The sequence below is a fragment of the Lactuca serriola genome, chromosome 4 (genome assembly GCF_051521515.1).
Source record: "Lactuca serriola cultivar US96UC23 chromosome 4, Lser_US96UC23_V15, whole genome shotgun sequence".
Classification (NCBI taxonomy): Eukaryota; Viridiplantae; Streptophyta; class Magnoliopsida; order Asterales; family Asteraceae; genus Lactuca; species Lactuca serriola.
The window spans coordinates 112084296-112108989 of record NC_136411.1 but is presented as its reverse complement, the minus strand read 5'-3'; the positions used below and the strand labels follow the sequence as shown (position 1 = coordinate 112108989).

General features: G+C 38.5%; 1 protein-coding gene, 1 long non-coding RNA gene and 6 other non-coding genes across 8 annotated transcripts; 1 reads left to right on the top strand and 7 right to left on the bottom strand.

Moving 5' to 3' along the window:
• The first annotated feature begins 6574 nt into the window (after window positions 1-6574).
• Window positions 6575-8477, top strand: LOC145102337 (cytochrome P450 736A117-like). Its single transcript, XM_079039721.1, has 2 exons — window positions 6575-7543; window positions 7657-8477. Exons 1-2 carry the CDS (start codon window positions 6617-6619, stop codon window positions 8278-8280), a joined length of 1551 nt encoding a protein of 516 aa, XP_078895847.1. The 5' UTR covers window positions 6575-6616; the 3' UTR covers window positions 8281-8477.
• An 11048-nt stretch (window positions 8478-19525) lies between these two features.
• On the bottom strand, window positions 19526-19639 carry LOC145049119 (small nucleolar RNA Z152/R70/R12). The gene has a single exon (XR_013683233.1). It is a non-coding gene; the product is annotated as a small nucleolar RNA Z152/R70/R12 (small nucleolar RNA).
• Window positions 19640-19691: 52 nt separating this feature from the next.
• On the bottom strand, window positions 19692-19785 carry LOC145049117 (small nucleolar RNA R11/Z151). The gene has a single exon (XR_013683231.1). It is a non-coding gene; the product is annotated as a small nucleolar RNA R11/Z151 (small nucleolar RNA).
• Window positions 19786-19805: 20 nt separating this feature from the next.
• LOC145102336 (uncharacterized) lies at window positions 19806-20810 on the bottom strand. Its single transcript, XR_013706134.1, has 2 exons — window positions 20713-20810; window positions 19806-19991 (listed from the first exon to the last, which is right to left on the bottom strand). It is a non-coding gene; the product is annotated as an uncharacterized LOC145102336 (long non-coding RNA).
• Window positions 19880-19980, bottom strand: LOC145049114 (small nucleolar RNA Z157/R69/R10). Its single transcript, XR_013683228.1, has one exon. It is a non-coding gene; the product is annotated as a small nucleolar RNA Z157/R69/R10 (small nucleolar RNA).
• On the bottom strand, window positions 20101-20224 carry LOC145049123 (small nucleolar RNA snoR80). Its single transcript, XR_013683237.1, has one exon. It is a non-coding gene; the product is annotated as a small nucleolar RNA snoR80 (small nucleolar RNA).
• Window positions 20355-20450, bottom strand: LOC145049118 (small nucleolar RNA R11/Z151). Its single transcript, XR_013683232.1, has one exon. It is a non-coding gene; the product is annotated as a small nucleolar RNA R11/Z151 (small nucleolar RNA).
• On the bottom strand, window positions 20561-20661 carry LOC145049113 (small nucleolar RNA Z157/R69/R10). The gene has a single exon (XR_013683227.1). It is a non-coding gene; the product is annotated as a small nucleolar RNA Z157/R69/R10 (small nucleolar RNA).
• Window positions 20811-24694: the final 3884 nt, after the last annotated feature.

Here is a 24694-nt window from a genome sequence, read left to right as displayed (position 1 = left end):
AGACTGATTTTTTTATGCTTTATAAAATCAAAGTACCTCTTTTAATAAAAAATTTGCGGAATTTGTTCCCAATAAAACATGATAAATGTGTTATCAAAGAATTTCCGAAGAAAATTATTTTTATTCATTTTAAAACATTTGGGATGTCCTCATCAATACACAAACGTAAGCATAAACAGAGCTTACATTCATTATCACTAGTGATTTATATCTCCTTAATCTCTCAGTGTGATGTGACTTCATATCAACGCCTGTGATATAAATAAACTGAGTGGGTCAGGTTAGGAAACATGGTGAGTACATAGGGTTTTTCAACCCACAATAATATAATTATTATGTTTAATCATCAAACAATCAACCCAATTACCCATCCCCATTATCTTCTTTACTCTTAAGGATCTACCCTAAGAATCAGCTATTCGTCGTTCATTTATTCCTAAGGATCATCCTAAGGAATTGGCACGAAGTCCATCGTTTCCACGGTTTACACAACAGGCACTAAGTTTGCATAGTCGCCAGGGTTTAGGCACCAAGTCTGCATGGTCACTAGGGTTTAGGCACTAAGTCTGCATAGTCACCAGGCTTTAGGCATCAAGTCTACATGATCGCCAAGGTTTAGAGAACACCAGGTGAACACATCGTTCACAACACCTACAGGTTGCGAGCCTGCTAGTGTTCCACTGGACTGTCTAGAATAGTCTGTGGTTTTCATCCATACTTTGCTAGATGACGGGGCCAACATTTGGGAACAAGACTTCTCACATCATCCACCTCTCACCCTTACCTCATGGTCTATATCACCTCTCAACTCATCTTCCGACTCATATTTCATCTACCCATGTTTTACCCAACATATTATGTAGATATAAATACATATACAATTTAAATCATATAAAACTTGTATAAAATCGTTCATCCAGCATAGATAGCAATTATATAGATAATATGCACACATAGCACGTAGTTTATATAAAATACTTCATATCTATGTGTAAGATGAAAGAGACCATGCACTCACTTGAGAAGGTGGTGACTCGGCACTCGAACAGCACTTCATTACTCTCAACACAATTTTCCTCGGACAAAACCTAGTATTATTACCACTACAATTTAGTCTAATATTCACCGAGACTAATTAATAGTCTGGCTATTATTACTATTATATAAGCATTAAAGAATACTTATATAACCTATAATAATAGCCCAAGTACTTATTATAAGTTCCTAATAACGTTACTATAATTAAATAAAAGCTATATTAAAAATAGCGTAGGTGTAACTCACTTACAACGGGTTTTATAGAAAGTCGGACTTCGCTTGGAGCAGCGTTTGCGAACCGAAAGACCCTTTTTCTCAGGACTCCGGGAGCCTCGGGGCTTCCTTCGGATGCTAGGGGGTTTGCCTAGGCTTAGGAGGGGGTTAGGGGGGGGGGGGGTTAGAGAGAGAGTATAAAGAGAGAAAGAAGTGGGGAAAGGTGTGGGAAATGGAGGAACCCGACACCTCTATTTATAGGCTGAATTCATGATGGACTCGCCGAGTCGGTTCACTGACTCGCCAAGTCGGTGCCACTTGTCAGCTTTCTGGTGGCCACACATGTGTGGCCTGTATTGTGCCACGTCACCCCTTTTGCAGCAGCACCCTTCCGACTTCTAAACCCCGTAACTTTCGCATACGTGCTCTGTTTTCGACGTTCTTCTTTTTTCCACGCGTAGGTAAAAACGAGATCTACAACTTTCATTTAGACTGCGTAAGCTAATTCTTGACCGATCTTAAATTTAACAGTAGGAGGAGATTAGACTGTTAATGACCGCGAAAAATTTGTAACTCCTTCATACGGACTCTGTTTTCGTCTGTCTTTTTACCGTTGAGTTCCTATTAATGAGATCTTCAACTCTCATTTAGGTCGAGTAGGCCAAAAACTACTCGATCTAAAATTCGAGTTTCAAGTCGTGCACTGCTATGCCAAATCTTAGAAAATTCATAACTTCCTCATACGAAGTCAAATTTGGGCGTTCTTTTTTTGTATATTATCGGTTTAACGTATACTACCAATTTTGTTTAGATCACTAAGGATAAAAAGTCCTTTATGAATAATTCACTATTTACATCTCCCGGTGCCATGCCGGTTTTGCCGAAAAACTTCGACGGGCCATAACTTCTTCGTTATAACTCGGATTTTGACATTCTTTATATGTACGAAACCCTTGAGACATATCCTACAACTTGGTTAAGATTATTTATTCTAAATAATCTTTTGTCGAAAAGTTGTTTTCAGTCCCTATTATCTCTAAATTGACTAGCCTGGATCTACGGACGTTACAACATACCACATAACAAACGTACTACCGGTCAATTTTGGGGTGCCCGATCTAGCCTGTCTGGCAATTCTGGGGTGCCGACCTACCCTGTTTGGCAATTCTGGGGTGCCGACCTATCCTTTCTGGCAATTCTGGGGTGCCGACCTACCCTGTCTGGCAATTCTTGGGTGCCGACCTACCATCCGATTTATCTTAACCGGCTACAGGGACTATTTCACCCCTACTACTACCACATAATAACATAGCATAAACATACTGTCAGTCATATCTGCAGTGCCCGACCTACCTTTCGATCCTTACAACCGTAACACGGGGACTATTCCCCCTACTACCTACTATCACATAACATCATATCATGCTAGCACAAAAACATATCAGGTAGTAGCAAACCTAGATGTTTATCACAAAGACAATCATCTATCAAACAACTCTACTAGTGGGCTGGCATTGGTGCCTTAGACCCACTTCTACTAGAAGGTAACTCACCTCGCACTGCTGAAGTCCACTGCAAGAAGTCCTTAACTGCTGCCCTGACAACTCCTCAAGCTATCAATACCACAATATCACCTGAAACCAAAACTGAAAACCGTAAGCATGAAGCTTGGGGTAGAATGACCATTTTACCCCTGGCCTACAAGATACATAACTAAGGCCCAAATCTAAAACCAATCAAGCCCAAAACTCCAAAATCCATAAAGGCCCACTAATGACTCAATTTTCCAAATTGGGCCCAATCCAAACATACATCCTTAGCTGGTCCAACAATCAACAACCCAAATAATAGCCCAAACCAAAAATGGCCCACAAGGACCAATAAGGCCCAAATCTATCTTGGACCTATCCCAAGAAGGCCCAATCTACAAAAAGGCCTGAAATACTAAATGGGCTACCCTAACCAACTCCTGGTCCATGGTCCAAGGCCCAAAAGTCAACAAAACAAAGTGAGGCAACCGAACCGAGTACGCCTTGCGTACTCATCTGGTACGCTAAGCGTACACCTGTTGGGGCTAGTACGCAGAGGTCCAACCCTCTCCAAATGAGCACTTAATCACTTCAGCCCTTGCTCCAACTCTCCAGCCTGACTTCTATAGGTGACTCTTCAAGTAAAGTTGGCAACTTTACTAACATGCATGGCTTAATGGGACTCTAGAGCTCAAAAGGCTCAATGGATGGTCTCAACTCATGATTGGACTCAAACACTTCACAAATCTTGCACCTTTATGAGAGAAAGGACCTTAGAATGTCCAGATCTACAAGTTTGAGTCCCTAAAACGACCCTAGCTCACCAAGACCAAGAAAAAGGCTAAAAATAGCCAAAAACCAACCCAAAAGAGGATCTGTGAAATGGAAGGTCAAGATCAGAGCTTTTTACCTCCAATGGGTTGCAAAATATGAGAACTTTCTGGATCTACAAGCTCCCTTCCATGATCAACACTTAAACACCACCTTCCTCTTCTTGTATACACACTAACAAGTCTTCTTTTAAGCTCTAAGCTCCATCCAAGGCAATCTAGGGTTTCATGGACGTGAAAAAGGGTGGTGGCTGACTTGTGACCTAAGGAAGGATATAATGTGGCTTATATAGGGCACAAGTCGAGAAATTAGGGTTTTGGTCTGAAGGGAGTACGCCCCGCGTACCCCTTTGTACGCCCGGCGTGCTCAAAACCAATCGCGATCCTTCACTTTCATACGTTAGGCGTACCCCAACTTACGTTGGGCATACCCAGCTGAACACATGCACGCATCCTTGCATGCATGGGGCTGATCTGTCAAGTATTTCCATCAGGAGCTAATTTTGCCAAAACCTTCAAAGTGTCATAACTCATTCGTCCTAAGTCCGTTTCCAACGAACCTTATATCCATGCAAAGGTGGCGAGAAGCCCTAGGCTCCTAGCAATACACCTAAGCCTGAAGACCTTCCGAATAAGACCCAAAACACGAGATATCAATTACCGTCATACCCTTGGCTCCTGAAGACACAATCGGATATTAGAATCATAGCATCAACATCTGAAATAGCTAATCCTTCCTTTCCCAAAGCTCTAATCCCCATGACAACTGATGATTGAGCCGCAACCCCAATTAGTATGGCAAATCTGAAACCGGGTGTTACAACTTCTACTAATATTAACTAATTATCGGATGAATATGATTACATGCCTCAAAAATCAAATAGTCTATCGACTGAAAGATCCAACACTACGATGGTTAGACTTAAACGAGAGTTACGCAATAGCGCTAAATAAGGCAATCTAAAAATATTTAATCTTAGAAACATGCAACCTAACGTACTTGTCGAATAACTAATAAATATTAATACAGGTTCTAAGAAACAAATAATAGACAAAACCCTAGGCTATAAGGCATCTTAAAGATCAAACAATTCTAAACAATTCTTGAAAAGATCCATAGCCTACATACTAGCATGCATTCTTAACCTTTCATATATCAACAACATAACAAATATGGATATTTTGCGAATCACTTTCCTTTATAAGCTTTGACTGATTGTACGCATCACATTATTTTATTATTCTTTTTAAAAAAAGATTTATTAATTACTCAGATCCTTACTTTGAGTCTGGAATCAAAAGAGTGTTCGTCCAGTTCACTCAAACCAAGGTTCTGATACAAACTTGTAACCTCCCGATTTTCAATCCAAATTTTTCATTTTTATTTATTAAAACATATCAGAGAAATTTCATTATGCGGAAACATGTTTTGAATGTATGTATATACAGTCAAACCTTGTCATTCTCACGAATCATTGAAGTACCTGAAAAACATTTTTAACTGGGATATAATAAAATATATATATATATATATATATATATATATATATATATATATATATATATATATATATATATATATATATATATATATATATATATATATAGCAAATGAATGCACTACTTCATTGAAGACATAATCAGGAAACAATCTTGAAACAATATCAAAAACCTAAAAGCTCTCATACCAATTATTGAAGACATAATCAGTAAACAATCTTGAAATAATATCAAAAACCTAAAAGCTCTCATACCAATTATTAAAGATACGACCATGATCATCTGCTGGTTATGATGTAATAAATTTACATTGATTAAACGGCAAATTGTGAAATGACAATGTAACAAATTTACATTCACTAAAGGCCTAAGGTGTTAAAATTTTAAAGAATCACTTAAATCTCTCATTTTAAAAGACAAGAAATTTGTTGAATTTTAAATTGAAAGTTAAAAAAATTTCAAATTTTAGTCATATACTATTTTTCTAAATCTCTATAATTAACTTGTCGGTAATATATTTTTAGTGCTATGTATACTTTAAACTATGTATTTAAACTATGTATTTAAGTTTGTTCGAGTTTCTGTTAATTAATTGTTGCTTTTACATATCCGTATATTAATTTTTTGAAGATTTTTAATTAACTCCTTGATCTTTATAATTGTGTTAGTTTTAGTCAATTATAGTACATACTTTATCCACATGAAATGCATATTATATTAAACAAGTTTAAAGGGTGGATTATATAATTGACTAAATATGAGTATAATATATTAGTTGATAATTTTATAATCCGTTTTATATCTATAGTCAGTGTTGTAAAACTCGCCGAGTTGTCCGATTACTCCTCCGAGTATTCGTTACTCGGCCCCTTACCGATGCGAGTTGCAGAATCTCAAGTACTTCCCGATCGGTCCCTAACTGAACTGAGCAGTGTTGTAAAACCCGGTCAACTCGATAATTAATATGTATAATATACTTAATAACTTATTATTTAACACAAACACGTGTGATTATTACTACATATATCTTAAATTTTCAACAAAATATATTCACAAAATTTGACCATTATGCATTTTTTTTTTTTTGTATATTCATATGTATCTAATTTTGTTAAATATTTCAATCAATTTTTGATTTTAACTTAGATTTTGACATATATAATTTCCTTAAAATATTTTTACATGAATTACCGAATTCGAATCCCTGAGTACTCTGAGTATTCGCTATTCGATGGTCGACCGACCAAGTACCGAGTAACGAGTTTTAAAGTGTCTACCGTACCAAATCTTCTTTTACGGCCGACCTAGATTGTTTTCTTTTTGTTTTTACATGGAAATGGGGCAATGAGTTATTGTTTCGTGAATGGAGGTTCCTTTCTGGCGTGCGGCCGCCTGTACACAAGATCTGAAGTACGAATAAATAAGTGAAGAAAGCACGTCATTTCAACACAATTCCACATACCATTGAATTCCATCTCTAGTAGTCATCACTCATTAGTAATCAAGATGTTGGCTTTCTTGGATCATATTTTTATTTACATATTGCCGTTGTTTCTAAGTGGTGCGTTCCTAATCAGATGGTACAATTCTACAACGCCAACTATCATTAGGAAACTACCTCCTTCACCACCAACGTTGCCGGTTATTGGCAACCTCCACCAGCTCGGGGCACTCGTCCACCAGTCATTCTTTTCTCTGGCCAGACGCTATGGTGACTCCCTCATGCTCCTCCACATCGGCTCAGTCCCAAGCCTGGTCGTCTCGTCAACTGAAGCGGCTCGTGAGATCATGAAGACACATGATTTAGCATTTGCCAGCAGGCCCACCACCAGGATGTTCAGGACCATCTCCTACGATCTCAAGGAAATAACAGTCGCTCCTTATGGTGAATACTGGAGGCAAGCAAAGAGTATTCTAACTCTCCAGCTTCTGAGTAACAAAAAGGTCCAGTCTTTTGATGGGCTTAGGGAAAAGATAATCGGCGATTGCCTTGCTAAAATCAACCAATGTTTCTTGTCAAACAAGCCTGCGGACTTGAGCGACTTGTTTAGCTCACTTACGAACGATGTCACATGCATGGCGACGTTTGGGAGGACGTATAACGAAGGAGAGATTGGTATGAAATTTAAAAAGATCATGCAAGACTTCTCCGAGGTTTTGGGTAGCTTTTATTTTGAGGATTCTATTCCTCAGCTTGCATTCGTGGATCGGATTACTGGTCTTAGTGCTAAAGTCGATAGGGTAGCAGTGGATTTTGATGAGTTCCTTCAAAATGTGGTTGATGAGACTTTATCCAAGAAAAGAAATAACCCTAATCCAGTTAGTGGTGATGAACACGGTGTGGAGACCTTCATTGATGCACTACTCAAGATTCAGAAGGAAGATATTCTTGGCATCACCATCGACGCAGACGTCATCAAAGCACTGCTTTTGGTATAATATATACAAATTAATCTCTTTTCATCTTATATACATGAACAATTGACAATTGAATGAATTATCCACTAAAGTATTTGTTTTGACCTATTAATTTTGTATGTATGTAGGATGCGTATGTTGCTGGTACGGATACATCATCATCCGTACTGGAATGGGCGATGACCGAACTTCTGTTACATCGTGATTGCCTTGAGAAAGTCCAGGGCGAGATAAGGGCAGTCCTTAACGGAAAGAAAGACATAACTGACAGCGATGTGGAGAAGATGAAGTATCTAAAATGCGTCATCATGGAAGCCACCCGCCTCCATCCTCCCCTTCCAGTTCTACCACCACGAGTTGCAAGACACGATGCCAAAGTAATGGGGTATGATATTGCAGAAGGAACTAGGGTATACGTCAATGTTTATGCAATTATGAGGGATCCTAAAGTGTGGGATAAACCTGAAACGTTTATGCCGGAGAGGTTCTTGGAGTCATGTATTGATTTCGTGAGGCACAATTTTGAGTTGCTTACATTTGGTGCTGGAAGGAGGAGTTGCCCTGGAAGGATATTTGCCATGGCCATCAATGAGAAGGTGTTGGCTAATGTTTTGTACAGGTTCGATTGGGCTCTGCCACAAGGAGTTAGGCCACAGGACGTTGATATGAATGAAACTTTTGGTCTCGCTAATCACCGGAAGGTTCCATTGCTAGCTCTTGGGACACCATTCCATTCTCCCCATAATAATTAACCTAGCCATTATCTAAAATATTCCTAGTTGAATGGATGGATATTTGCCATTAATTTATTCGTTTATTTTGGAAAAAATTTCATGTACGATTGTATTTGTAGCCCAAGTTATATGATGATATGCATATTCTTTTGTTAAATTAATATATAGTGGGCAAACATAATGGTATCGTTATATAACCATTCACATAGTTTTTCATCTGTTGCTCTTTATAAATAATTCACACATCAGCGTAAAATATTCATGTATGATTTTAGCTTTTACATCAATATGTTTAAAAGCATGGTTATTGTACATATTTCTAAATGAGGTTATATTCATTAATCTATTAAAAAAATCAAAAACTGCTTCTATCATTCTAAGGCCCCGCTTGGTAGCCTCTTAATTGAAAAATTAAGAGGCAGACTCTTAATTTTTCTGATTTAGACTGTTTGGTTGGATATGAATTTATGCCTCTTAATTTTTAAGAAGCCTTTTAAAATTTCAGATATAAAACCACGTCTGAAAAAATAAAAAGATCTCGTTCCCTTTTTGCCCAAATACTTCTTCTCTTTCCTCTGCCTTTCTTCTTCACAATTGTCGCTTTTCTTCTTGCCCCCTCCCACTGAAACGCCGATTGCAACCCTCTGCCATCCCTTCCGGTCATCCCTTTCGGAACATTGGGCTTAGATTTAAAATGTGTGTGATAGCCAAGAAAGCCCCATTTTACCCTTGAGGCCTTGACTTCTTCACTTTTCCATTGACTTCGACCTCTTCAAAGCAACCACCCTCATCTCCGGTGTGTCACCCTCACATCGACACCGCCCCTCCAGCGACTGTGGGTGTGTACAAGAGAGAACACCAAGAACTGAAGAGGCCGCGTAAGACTTCATGGGTTCATTATCCTCTCCCAAGGCTGACGTCATCATCGATTTGGGAAATCCTCTTCTCAATCACAGCGTCGATCGATGACTTCTTGAAAGATCAGAACTCTCTATGTATTCGTTATCTTCTCCCAAAGTGTTTTTTGTTTTTGTTTCTGCTTCCCAATTAGGTCTTAAGAGTTCTAATTTTGATGTGATAATTCGCATTTCAGGTTGCTGATGATACCATGATCAAAGAACAAGTGGGAAATGTGTTGTTGTTGGCCTTAAGATGTACCAAATGGGAGGCAACAAGAAGTGCTCGTGAAGAAAGCAGAGCTTGCTACTGTGAACATAATCAAATCATCAATATCTAGGTCAAAGTTGGGTGATTTCACATCAATATTGGTGTTGTTTTAATGAATTTTGATGTTGTTTTTTTTCACTGAATTTTGATGTTTTTATTAGTTTTGATGTTATTTGGTGAAATTTATGGTTATAGTTTTTTAAGTACGAACTCTTGATAAGGAAAAATTGGAAGTACAATGTTGTAGTTGAAAGAAATGATATAGAAGGGCAAAACGGTCATTTTTATTATTCAGCACAACAATTCAGAGGTTCTAGCCAAACAGATTTTTAAAATTCAGATCTTAAAAATTCAGACCCTCTTAGAAATTCAGACTTCTTAAAAATTCAGATCTTAAAAATTCAGATCCTGCCAAACAGCCCCTAAGTCCTTAACGAATTGAAATCATTCATGATATACTACTCATAATGACATCAACTAGTAGGATAAACACGTCTAATATCCTTATAAGGAAATCTTAACCATTTAATGATCATTATCAGGATCGTATAAAAATACATGATAATATATCTTACCAAGATACTCTATTGTTAAACAATACTTAGTATATAAATAAAGTTTAATGGATTTTCATGTCATCATTATATATTTTATATAATTCCATCAATTTTTTTGTACAATGTATTGAACTCTATAAAATTCAATAAATATTTTTAAATATTTATTTATGTAATAGAAAACTTTCATTTTTTCCATTGAAATATTCAATGACTATTAAACTCCAAACTTATTGAATATCAATATAAAACCTCACAACGGTAGGGTTGCATCTATTGAATGACGAGTAAGTTTGTCACCTCACTCAATTCTCCTACTAAACTCTCCATTATGCATGCTCATAATATGCAAATAAAATGTAACGATTCGATTTTTCTCAACTAATATTATGGAGATTTATCAGAGTTTTTCTATACAAATGTGGAATTCTAATTTTACATTCCAGGATATTATCGGGTTTACAACATATCATAACCATAATTTAAAGCAACAAGGAAGTACCAAATAAAAAACTATATCTAGTCCAAATTACGAGGTGTGTCTTCTCATTATACTATGTACGATGCTAGTTGTCTTTGTGATAGTTGCATGAAAGACCATGATCTAGCCCCTGACATCTGTATGAAAGACCATGGGGGTAGCTCATGGCAGTTGTATGAAAGACCATGGGGTAGCCGATGACCTTTGCTTGTAAGACCATGATTTGGTTATTGCACTGCAAGGAAAAACCATAGGGGTAGCCCAGTGTGACATCCCCAAAATCACGGCCAGAAAAGACCGGTTTCATTTATGCTTTTAAAATAATTTCAGAGTAAATCTATTGATTAAAAAGTGTTGCGTAATTTGTCCCCAAAACATTACATGATAAAATAAGATTTATCAAAGCATTTCTTAAAGAAATGTATTTTCATTATATCTCAAAACTCGAGATGTCATGTTCCGATACAGACACAAAAACATAAACAATAAAACATAAACCTTACACAGTTATATACAACTATTGGTCTATAAACAAAAACATCTTCACAAGTTGTCCAACTTATGCTCTCCCGCCACTACCTGTAATACAAAGAAACTGAGTGGGTCAGGCTTGGGAGTCTGTTGAGCATATAGGGTTTTCAACCCATAATAAATAATTATATTTAATTTTCACCAACCAAGAAATCAACAATAACCTGATTACCCATTCCTGTTATCCTCACTTTACGTCCCTATGACAACAACTATTACAAGGGACCTAATCTAGGATTTTCATCGGGACGAACATTACTGCAAAGGGGTTTCCTCAACAATAGATGTCCTAAAGGCAACCATGAGGGGATAGAGTACACCGATGAACACATCGTTCACAACACCTATAGGTTATGAACCTGCCAGCATTACACTGGACTGTCTAGAAAGAGTCTGTGGTCATCATCCATACTCCGCTAGATTACTAGATCAACAACAACATCGAGGCCTCTCATCATTTTTATTTCATCACACATCAACTATCTACCCAAGCTTTACCCAACATTTTTGTAGATATACATTTATACATGACTTAAAACATGTATAATATATTCATTCAATATCCATCCCAAATAACATATAACATATAAACATATAACATGTATTTTATAGAGAAATAATTCATATCTATGTGTTAGAAGAAAGCAATTACACACTCACTTGATAAGACGATGCTCGGACAGCACTACAACTCTTAAAATAATAATCTTTGATGAAACCGAGATATCTTCCAAAAACCGGGCATCTCGTGGGCAGAGCTTCGACTTGAAAACTCTTTTCTTCTCGGGATCTTCGGGGCTTGCTTCGGGTATTGGGATGATATCGGGGCTTCGGGGGCGTATTTCTTGCCAAGTAGAAGAAAGAAAAAGGGGGGAGAAGTGGAAAATTAGCAAAAAGATCGGCAACCCTTGAGTTCTATTTATAGGGGTTGAACCCCGATTTACGTTGGGCGTACTCCGTTGTCGACATATACGTTGGGCGTACCGGGTGGATCAGACCGGACGAGTCACGACTTCGAATAAGCTTCCGAATTTATAATTTTATTTATTTATTTTATTTATTTAAAAACTTCATAAATTCATAACTTCTGCATACGAGCTCCGTTTTTAACGTTCTTTATATCCACACATAGGTGAGACTATGCTCTACAACTTTCGTTTAGACACCGTCGGCTAATTTTGACTTTATTTTCATTATATTATTTTTAGTAGGTCAGGACAGGAAAATTCCGTTAGAAATTCATAACTTCTTCATCCGACGTCCATTTTCGTCTGTCTTTTCACCGTTGGACTACTATAGACGAGATCTTCGATCCTCGTTCAGATTGTTTCGGCCAAATATCACTCAATCTCAATTGCGAGATTTGGGCTGCATACCGATTAGAAAAGATGAATGTTGGTAAATTTGAATTTGACATATTATTACAGCTTTTCACGAAGAAAAACTTTTAATTAGTTTTTGTTAAACAATTAAATAGATAGTACTTTCAATGTTTTTCTGTAATAATATTTTCTTACTTTCTATTTTCACATCTTACAAATATGTACTATAAATAGAAGGGTTCACAAAGAAACTTATAATTTTATAACTAAGGTTTTTATTAGTGTGTGTTTCGTGTAGACAAATAATGTACGATGATTTGTCTACACGAAACACACACTATTTAGTTTATGTATGGTAGGAAGACCTGGGATGACCCTTAGCATTTTGTATAAAAGACCAGGAGGCGGCTCCTAACAATTTGTATGAAAGACCGGAGTCTGAATTCTGGCAAATGTTAGTTATGTAGATGTAGATTGTATGCTAGTTGTCTTTGTGATACTTGAATGGACGACCAGAAGGTGGATCCTAGCACTTTTATGTAAGACCCAGGGTTGTGGCCCCCGGCCTGGCAGTGGCCCCCGACCTAGCAAGAAAGACCACGAGGCGGCTCGTGGCATAATGGCAAGACTATGAATGACACATAGCACCTTTATTGATTATGGAGTATGCTAAGTATGGCTCATGGTTACGAATGTTATTTATGGTTCGATTAGTATGGGTGGTATGTGGTATTTAGGGAACTCACTAAGCTTTGTGCTTACAGTTTTGTTTATGGTTTCAGGTATTTCCGTTTTCAAAGGAAATGGCTCGTCTTGATCGCAGCGCATACACCCGTCTTTTTCCGCAATGTGTGATCTTTGGGAATGAACTCTGATATTTGTCTTAATTGAAATACTTTTAAATGTTTGGATAAAGTTACAATGGTATTTTGATTATAATAAAAATGAAATTTTTACCCTTGATTTTCGAGATGTTACAAGTTAGTATCAGAACCTTGGTTTGAGGGATTCAGGCATGCTCTTCGGTGTGTTTGTGTAACACCGTAAATTTCAAAATTATTTTTCACAATTTATAAAAACATTTCTCATTAACTTTTCATAAAAACATCAAGTTTAAATCTCAATTCACATTATACAAACCCCAAGATCAATGTATATCAAAAATCCCATGCGTGTGTACAGATCAAGCCGGCGCCTTCCCACGGTCATCGCTAGTACCTGAAACAACAACACTAACATTGTAAGCACAAAGCTTAGTGAGTTCCCCAAAATACCACATAAACACATATATATTAGCCACTCGAGGCTATAACTCTGTGGGTCCGTGCACCCAAGCTCTGTGAACCCTCAGGTTCTAACTCTGGGAACCTTCCGGTTCCAACTCTATAAATATGCACAACATAAATCACATAGACATCATGCAGTACAACACATAGCATACACATAACATACACATACTCTAACACATAACTCTGATTACCTACTCAAGGTAAAGTATAGTGAGAAGACTCACCTCGTGAATATCGATAGCTAGCAAATCCCGAAATCACACGTGCTCAATCCTCCGAGCTACAATCTCCCTATAACATCATATGTCTCTAATTAACACTTTTTAACACTAAGGTTGACTACCCCTAAGAAGTCAACTCTGGTCAACTCTTGGTCAACGGTCAACGGTCAACTTTGACCGGACTCGGCGAGTGCACTAGGGCGACTCGGCGAGTCTAGACGTTTTCACCAACTCTCTAGGATTCCCTTTTTGACACGTCGAGTACACCCCTGACTCGACGGGTTCCACCTGGCATGAATCGCGGGGCCACCACGACTCAACTCGTCGAGTCTCAAGAACAACTCGGCGAGTCCCAGCTCGACTCGGTCCACCTGTCAACCCTCTCTAACTCTCCCTGACTCACTAAGTCAACTCATAACTCGGCTGGACCACTCACTGAGTGGTCAAGGACAATCTTCATGCTACTCGTCGAGTCTGTTCTTCAGACTCGGCGAGTCCATGCCATGCATCTACTCAAACTTGCTTCTGAGGTCAGATCCGCTCCAACAACTCATAGATCTGGCCTTCCTAGACTGATTCATCACGTAAAGTCCTTAACTTGGTGCCCATAACACACCCCATGGCTCATAAATGGCATTTTGACCTAAGGCATAAGGATTCCAATCCAAAACCTCCATTGATTCACAAAAAGCTTGGGCAAAGGGACACTCTGGACCTCCAAAGGTCCAGATCTACAGCTTAACTCACTCAAGGGACCAAGGAAGCACTAGATATTATCATAAAAGGGCTCAATAAGCCCTAAATCAACATAAATCTCAACATAGCAGAAATAGCTCGAAGAGTATACCTCAAATGCGATGTTCTGGACCTCAAGCCTTCAGGAAGTGGCTCCCCTTGCTTTCCCTTAGCTAATCCTCCCTTTTCCTTGCAAGATGACACCTCTAAGATCAATAATGGCCTCCTTCTATGCTCCAAACGCTCACACTCGATTAGGGTTTCACTCAAGGGACTGGTGAGCACAAATGACGGCCATAAGGCCCTTTAAATAGGTCCCAAACCCGAGAAATTAGGGTTTTATTAAACAGCGCAGACTCGCCGAGTCCAGGCACGAACCCGCGTCCAGAACCACGATCCTACTCGGCAAGTCTGAGCTCCAACTCGCTGAGTCCCCTCTCAAAACACCAAAAACATAAACATAAAAGATACCTAGAAATCCGGGCTGTTACAGTTTGAACTCAAACTGAGGGTTTGGTGAATTTTTATATAAAATAAACATTTAATTAAAAAATAATTTCTAATCAAGAAAGGGGTGTGATGTCGGCAATCAGTCGAACTCAAGTAAGTGGTTCCCAGAATACCAATACACGTTCATTATGATATATGTTATGATTATGAGAATTGCATGATAGATTAGGGCTAAGGATCTACTCATTATTTCATGATAGGAGAGATGTCTTTATATATCTGATTGTATGAGCTTTAGCATCGCATGCTAGTATGTATATCTGATAAGTGAATAGAATGGCTTGATTAGTGTATGATGGTTAGATTTTTCGTTGCCTGAATGTTGCTTGCTTTGTGCTTTGTGGGACTCTTAGTGACGTGAACTGACTGCTAATTGAATAGAATAATTCACATGCAACACATGCTAAATAATCTTAGAGTGATGGATATGACCCTATTGCGCAGCTCTTGTCTGAGTCCGACCGTTCTAGGATTGAGTCTTTTACTCAAAGGATTATCTCATCTCTGTTACATGTGACTATATTTATGAGGAAGTTGGCTAACATTGGTGAGAGTCCTTCAACAGCTGAGGGTTAGCTGAGGTCGGGAACCTAGGAAAGCCTAGGATATGCTTCAATGAGTTAGTGGTGCGGTTTAGTGAGTTTTGGCGCATTAAGTGAGGGAGTGACTTGCTGAGGAAAGTATGCATAGGTGTGGAAGGTAATATTGGGCCGTACTACTGAAAGCAAAGGATCCATACTCGAATCGGTGAGAGTCTTGGAGAATCTAAGAAGCTTATGGGATGAGGACTCTTGGGTGTGTTTTGATTGTTGGTTTGTTGTATTTCAGTTGGAGATGAGCACTCAGGGAGGTGGTTCCTGTTCTGGTCCGGGTTCCGGCTCAGGTGCAGGTGCTGAGCCGATTAGCGAGCAGTTTCGGGAGTTCATTTCATCGGAGATTTCTCGCAGTATTTCGGATATCTTGGATGAGGGCTTGGGCGCATTCCGTGCTAAGATTATGGCAGTTGTTGGAGCTCGCACTCTTTCCTTCCGGGAGTTTCGTGCTTGTGGGGCTCCTGCGTTCCATGGGGAAAGGGGCTCCATTGTCAGTAAGAGATGGTTAGCGGATATGACTAACACATTTAGGTTGAGTTTCTGCCCCGAAGAGGGGAAGGTCAGATATGCTTCCTATCTATTGAAGGACAAAGCACGAGATTGGTGGGAAGAGGTCGGTAGCGAGTTGGTGATGATGTTGTTGATGCTATGTCATGGGATGATTTCTCGACCAGGTTCCGAGCTGATTTTGCTCCTGCGATTAAGGTGCATCAATTGGCGTGAGAGTTTCTAGGTCTCTGCCAGACTACTGAGACCGTGGCTGAGATCACTGCTAAGTTCTAGGAGAGGGGTTTATTGGTACCGTAGTATGTAGCAGAGGAGGAAATGAAGAAGATGAGGTATCATGATTTGCTACGGGATGACATCAGGGAGTTTGTGAGTATTTCAGGGTGCAAAACCCTGAATGATATGGTTTCTAGAGCCCGAGAAAGAGAGATCGATTTGGAGTACCTCGGGAAGAGGAGATCATATCAGGTGCATACAGTGGAGATTCCCGGGAAGAGAACCAAGACTTATGATTAGCATTTGAGAGGCCAGCAAGACTGGGGTCAGTGTAACACATGCTGGAGCTGCATGATGGAGTTTGTCATTCCAGGGTTTAGGCTGCTACAAGTGTGGCAGGGTTGGTCACGTCAACAAGGATTGTCCTCAGAGGGCAAGTCCGTTATGTTTTCACTGCGATCAAGTGAGCCACAAGAAAGTCGGTCGATTTATCCGATGATGAGGGGAGGAGCAGTGAGTGCGCCTGCTCCAACTACTTTGAGAATTACCGATGGACGAGAGGGTAGAGCAGGAGCCCCAACGGAGATAAGTCGAGCTTTGCAATGTTAGTCAGGGGGGTCAGGACTCCAGCAGGCGATGCTACGGGTATGTATCCTTTGCTTTCTTTTCGGTTTTATATAATTTTTTTTGTTTGGAATCTTGCATTGGTTTTGGGTAAGCGTATCTTTGGTTTATTTCTCTACTTGTGTTTGGGTTATATCTTCAAGAAATGTTATATGCCTTTTGCATGCAATGTATCAGTAGTGGTTTAGTGAAGGGTTGTTTCTCTTATAGTGGGTTTGGAGTGTTATGTGTTATCATGGTTGAAGTTAAGATAGGTTCCGGGGCATTATATGGAAGGTTTATGGTCAGGGTTCAACATGATAGTTGTCTAGTATCGCCAGGATTTAGTAGTTTTAGCAATTGTGCTTGGATTGGCTTTTGGAGGTGCCGAGGGAAGTGGTTGTTACTGAGGTTTTGTCGGAGCATATGCTCTTTGGACTCCAGGAATTTAATGTGGTATCATTATAGATTTCAGATCTCAGAAAAGTAGAAGTGGTTCGCAGAAGTTGAGGGTTTGATTGTTGTCCTTGGGTTGGAAGTTTCGATTTGGGTTCCGGTTGTCTTGGGAAGATTGTCTTATGCGCATAATTTTCGATTGTATTCCTCATGTTGTTTGTTTTTATATGACTGTTAGTAAGGGCGATTCTGAGGACGAAATCTAATTAAGTGGGGAAGAGTTGTAACACCTGCAATCTAGAAGATTAATTGTGGAATAATCCCCTTCTTTAAGGACCAACTCGTCGAGTTGATGGCGGGCAACTCGACATGTTAGAGGCTTTTGGGTCGTGGGTTTTTATGAACCTACTCGGCGAGTTGGTGAAGGGAACTCAACGAGTTGGATGCTGATTGAAAAACCCTAATTTTATGGTTTTGCACCATATTTAAACATCTTAAGTCCCAGGTGTTGGCCTCATTCCCAGCCTCCATAGCCTCTAACCCTAATCTCGGAACCCTAGAGCCCCCTTGAGTGTTGTGAGCTTATTGTGGGTGTGTTTTGGTGTGTTTGAAACTCATTGAAGGAAGAGAAGCTTGGTGCAAAGTGGTGGTTCAAGTAGGAGCTTACAGATCTTGATTCTCTGCTCCATTTTCAACACATTTCGAGTATAAAGTTCTAACCTTGCTTAATGATTACTTAGATCTTTTCTTGGGTTAGATTGTATGCTTTTAGCCATGGATGAGTGGTTGTTGGGGAAATAGAGTTTATTCTTTCAGATCTATGATCTTCTGCTCTTTTGGCATAAAAGTTCCAACTTCATGGATTTAAAGGCTTCATGCATTCATTAAGTCTTTCATTTACCCTTTTTGAGCTTTTGAACTTCCCTAGCGAAAAGTTGGAAACTTTACATAATCATCTAGCTTTAGGGTCAGATCTGCATTTTAGGTTTTGTCCTTGATGATTAAGTGGTTAATTGTTAAGCCCTCACTCTTTTAAGTAGAGTTTGGGTTTGAACCCTTTAGGTAGTTCCTAAGGGTAGAGTTGGAAAGTTTACCCTTCTAGATCTCATATTGATCGAGAATCGAGCTGTGGAGTCCTTGGAGTCGATAATGTTGACTTAATGTATTAAGATGTGGGTTTCTGACGTACTCAATGAGTTTATGGATAAACTCGACGAGTTGGCTCAGCTTTTCCCAACTTCGCGAATTGTTAAATGAACTCGACGAGTTGAAGAATAAACTCGGCGAGTTAGGTAAACTCAGGCTGTTGACTTTGACTTTTGACAAAGGGTAAATGAAACTTTGCTTAAATAAGTGATAAATTTTATATTTATCAATGACTTTGACTGTTGACGAATTAGTTCAACTCAAGCTGTTGACTTTAACTTTCTGTTGACAGTTGAAGGATGAACTTGATTTATTTTTCTTAAATAAGTGATAAATTTTATATTTATATTATATAGCAATTATTAAAAAAGTGATCGCTTATAATTTTAGACAAAGGGTAGATAATCGTTTATTCAGATTCAGACACTGCATACAGTAAAATACAACATTTATATCAACAATACTTTATCAAATAAAGTTATAAATTCAATACATTTTGTAAATATACACTTTATAGATACATAAATGACAAGGAAAAAGTTTAAAAAACATGGCCTAAATGTTTCTAACTTCGATCAATTCCAACAGTTTGGCATAAACATGTTGCCATAAATCATTACATAAGTGCTACATTGTAGATTGTATACACGATACCTACTATTTCGCTACACAAGCGTCAGCAGGAGTAGTTCTTGATACAATTGCAGCTTTGCTAAATTGCAACCATGTAAATGAAAAAGTCTGTATGAATAATTTGCACCACTAAAAATCCCACCGTAAGCTCAGGCGCAATCAAATAAATAACCACACATTAGCCCTCTTTGAGAGTTAAAACTTCAAAAAGATCATAAGAAAAACTTTTTCATGCAATCAAAAATCCACTCACCTAACATTGAAATATAACAACATATTTTATAAAATATGATTTAAACTTATCAAGAAAAAATTTTAAGTGAAATACTATTAAATATAAGTGTGAAGAACGAGATTTAGCTCAGCGGAAGGAGAAGTCGTTAAAATTGGGATCACGGCAAGACTGAATTAATCAAACCTTGTCCACTGCCCTAATAACATACAAAGATGCTTAAACTCATCATTGCAATTCTACGTACTTCATAGATTTAAAGAAATAATATGAAACAAATTGAAAATTAGAAGCCTCAGTGTGTGTAACAATCAGATCATTGATCAAAAGTTACTTCAATCTCACTGAAATCCGCTAAGATAATTAATTTATCCTCATAAGCCTCAAATCAAGTCACAAAACAATTATAAAAACACAATTTGATTCAATAATAGAGATTGAAGGTTTTGACTAAGGTTAAAGAAAAAGAAATACAGTGATTTGTACTCAGACAGCCAAGGGTTTGTCGTCAAACTTAATGGGAAGAAGAGCCCACGATCAGAAACTCTAGTCCACAAATTGCTTCATCATCGCACATATCATACTACAAACTAAATAAGTTGGACAATTAGAACAAGAACCTGTAAAACAGCTGCTCATTGTGTGAAAAACAACAGCTTCTAAAGAAAATCAGTTTTTGAAAAAGGCATTTCAAACACGTTATGTATGAGGTGTTTCACGATGAAATGACATTGAACAACACATTTATCAGGATAGCCACAAATTTTAATTTTGCATCCGAGCCATTACACCGAGAGGAACTGTTTTATCCCCCAGAATTGGTAAATGGATGCATATCATCTAATAACTTCACGCAGAAAGACTTGTATTGTGAAAGATAGAAGCTCATTGAAAGATGCAGTTATATTGACAGCAGAAATTCCAAAAATCTAGAACAGAGTTGACAGATGTTGAGGATTCAGTGTGTGTAACAATAAGATCATAGATCAAAATATATTTTAATCTCACGGAAATCCGCTAAGATATTAAAAGTATATCATCATAACCCTCAAATCGTTGTCAAAAAATAATCCAGATCTAGATAAAAAACAATTGCGATAAGCTGGATTCAGTGGTAAATAGGTAAAGATATCGACAACGATTTAGATCAAATAGAATGATTTGCACTCAGACAGCCAAGGGTTTGTCGTCAAACATAATGGGAAGAAGAGCCCATGATCAGAAACTCTAGTCCACAAATTGCTTCATCAACGCACAAAAATCAGACAAATTCGAAACTTTTCATAATTAATTCGTAAAAGTAGATAAAACCTGATAAACAGCTGGCAGAGATAGACAAACGTAGAGCGATTGTATTTGTAGAGATGAAGATGCAAGGGCTTGAAATATATAGGGTTGAACAAGGGTGATGAACGTCGTAGGGTTTTATTGGGCTTTTTTGCAAAAACATATGTGGGCTATAACTCCGTTAATCACTTAATTGTTTTTAGGTTATTTTGTGAGTAGGCAAAATAAACCGGGTTGATTTATTAAAAATTAAAGTGTTCGGTTAGGAAGACATCTATCACCCTGACATGATTAGTCATGGGTCAACATTGGTGTCTTTGACCCACTAAGCCTAATGAGGAGACTCACCTCACACTACTGAATCTCAATGATAAATCTCTGCTGGACCGTTAAAAATCTCACGTTATCAATCACAAAATAGCATCCAATTAATAATTGGATCCCGACTCACACCAAGAGTCCAAATTAGGCTAAAGACCTTTTTACCCTTTCCCTAACTTGGCCCAAGGCCAAAGCCCAATCCAAATGTCCAAAAAGCCCAAATTCCAAAATAATCTTCCAAGCCCAATCATGGCCTAATTTTCCAAATTGGGTCTAAACCCCCTTTCATGGGCCTTCCACCAAGGAGTCTAATAAAATATCATCAACCCAACAAGGGAATCATGATGGCCTAACAAGGCCCAAGACATCAAAAGCCCAGCATAGCCCAATACCGAGAAGCCCATTGTTAAGTACATAGGGCGTACTCAGCTCGTACACTTAGCATACTCCCTTCGGAGCCAGTACGCGTAGCATACCAGATGGGTTTGCCTAACGTACTCCCCAGATCACCATCCTACCCCATTAAGTGCTTAATCAATTAAGCCCTTTCTCTAAACTCTCAAATATGATTCCTATGGACAACTTATCCTGTAAAGTTGCCAACTTTATATGCATGCATGGCTTAATGGGACTTTAGAGCTCAAAAGAGCTTAATAAATGAATTAACACATGCATGAGACCAAAATCACCATAAAGTTTGCACCTATATGCTCAAGAAACCCTTAATGTGACCAGATCTACAAGGATAAACTCCAAAAACGTCCTTAGCTCACAAAACCAACCAAAAAGGGACCAAATGACCATAAACAAGCTAAAGAGTAGATCTATGAAACGAAATGACAAGCTTTGAACTTTATACCTCAAAAGCCACCAAAAGAAAGTGTAAAATTTGGATCTCAAGGCTCTCCACCAAAGAATGAGTCTTCAAGTTTCTTCTTTTACCACTTCAAGATGCACAACACCCACCAAAAGCTTCACAAGAGCTCAAAAGCACCACACAAAGGCTAAGGAACGAATTAGAGTTTTCTACAGTATGGAGGTTGGTTAAACAACACAAAAAGAGGCTATCTTATGGTTTATATAGGGTACTAGCCCTAAAAATAGGGTTTCTATACTACTCGCGTACGCTAACCGTACTCCACGTACACCCAGCATACGTGGATGAGCTCTACGACCCATCTGCATGAGTACACCCAACATACTCCAACTTTCCCAAAGTTGGCAATTCAACCCTGTAAGGACCAATTCTACAAACAGTACACCCCCAAAGGGTGTAAAATGAAGTGCACAATGAACCAAGCATTACAACTCTCCCCCAATTAAATTATATTTCATCCTCGAAATCATTCCTTACCATCCCAGGCATGCCAAACAGCTTGAGCAACACAACCACAGCCCCGAGCATACAACAACCTTCCCAAAGGCAACCGAACCTGTAACACCCGGTTCCTGGTACGTATTTAATTCCAAGTATTATTGTATTTTAATCTGAGACTTGGCGAGTTGAAGGCCCGACTCGTTGAGTAGACTCGATATTATCCGCGGATTTTAAGTGACCTACTCGACGAGTCGGGAGACCGACTCGACGAGTAGGAGCTGGTTGGACAAAAACATAATATTTAGGTTTTGCACCCTATTTAAAAACCTTAAGTGGTTCCCTTTGTAGCCTCCAACACCCTCAGACCATCCCCACGAAATCCTAACTGCTTTTGAGTGATTTTGAGCTCTTTGTGCCATTTTATGCAAGAAGGTTGAAGAGAAGAAGAAGGAGCTTAGGATCTCAGAAGGAGCAAGGAGATCTAGAGATTTTGCTTCATTTCCTATTTGTTGGAGGTAAAAAGTCCAGACCTTGCTTCTCCTTTCATTAGATACTCTTTTTGGAGTAACTTAGGGTTCTTGGATGCCATTTTAGAGCCATTCTTGGTTGCAACCACGATTTTGGGGTTAAGAACTTCATATTTGGAACCATTGAGGGTTCCCATGGCATAAAGGTGCCAACTTTATGGCCATCGGAGACCCATTCTTCATATAAACCCCCTTTTTATGGATTTTTGAGCCAAAAGCCCCACGCATGGACATCAAGTTTGTAGCTTTACGTGAAAAAGGGACCCTAGGAGGCCAAGTCTATAGCTTTGATGCGTTAAGAATATAATGTCAAGCCCACCAAGAAAATTACACCCTTTGATTGCTAAATAAACATAATATAATGGTAAAAAGGGGTATCGATCCTCGGGGAAATGGTTGTATTCAATCACCAATGCAATTCAATAGAACTAGTGAAATTAAACTAATTAACTACAATTAAACTAAAAGGGGGGGGGGGGGTTTGATTACTTGATAAACTAAAATACTTGAATAACTAAAAGCCTTGCAATTAAGCAAGTTGATGAGATGCTCAAAGGTTGGAAATAATTGGTTAACTAAGGCAATTCAACACAATGAACATTTGTGTGTTTATCATTAGGATATAATACAAAGCTTATCCTTCATCCCAAATTTGTTATAGCAATCATGAAGCATGATATGCCAAGATTCCTCATAGGTAGTATGGAGGTTGGGGAAGCCCACAACACACCTTCTTAATTAAGATCAAGGGTCAATTGAAGCAATTAATCCCAAGAAATCAATTAGCCTTAAGAATGAAGGAATCCCCAATTCCTAGAGGATGTCAAATGCCTACACATCCATAAAGGAGATATGATTCATATGCTAGAGATGATTTCTACCATCATAAAGCCTTTGTTCTAGATAAATTAAATGATCCAATACAAAATCAATGAAATAAATCAACCATTTCTCAATCAAATACTAAGCTCATGATCAAAGCATCAAATAAGCATAAGAATTGTAAACTAGAATCATAAACATGGAATAAATTGATAATCAACATAAATCCTTCAAAACCCACAAACATTCATTGGTTTGTAGCCAAAGTCAACCAAATAAGAGTATTAGCCACTCATGGCAACAAAGTAACAAGAACAATAATCTAATTGCATAAAGAAACTACCTAAGATTTGGAAAGATGAAAGGAAATGGTTTCTAGCTCCCAAAATCGCCTCTTGCAGGTCTCCAATGGTGGAAAAATCGTGAATTAGCCTCTAGATCTGATCCCCAAGGGTTATGGTGTGCCAAATGACCAAAATGCCCAAACTAGGCAGTTACGCGGGTACCCGCGTGGCGAAAATTCCACCCGCGCAAATGTTGTTGTAATGCTATTGGTCCTTCATTCCACCACTCCACCCTTCCACTACCAAAGATTCCTTTGGTCCCCCCTTGTCAATGTAATTTGAATCCACCAATCATCATTTAGCCACCAAATTGATGCTCCAAGCCCAAAATTAGAAATTTATGATCCATCTTCACAAGCCCAAATAATCCAAGCCAATAACTTTCAAAGCCCAATTCTTCTTCTTTGATTCTGCCAAGCCCAATAATGCCTCGGGAGCCCACTAAAGCCGTCTCCAATCAACCCGCAACCGCAACAAGCACCGAAAAACCTACAAAATATCTCATGCAACATAACAAGCACCCGGTATGATCCATACTAAAGAAAAATAAATAAATTACAATGCATTAATGATAAAAAGATCTAAAAATCTAAAAATAAACTAATAAAACAAGGAAATAAAATAAGCTATCAAATCACCCCAAGCTTAAACCTAACTTGTCCTCAAGTTAGAAC

Excerpts from the sequence above, each read along its gene's own strand:
- LOC145102337 (XM_079039721.1), top strand. The coding sequence starts at position 6,617 with ATGTTGGCTTTCTTGGATCATATTTTTATTTACATATTGCCGTTGTTT. Across the intron at positions 7,544-7,656 it reads TCATCAAAGCACTGCTTTTG|GATGCGTATGTTGCTGGTAC; the intron begins GTATAATATATA and ends GTATGTATGTAG.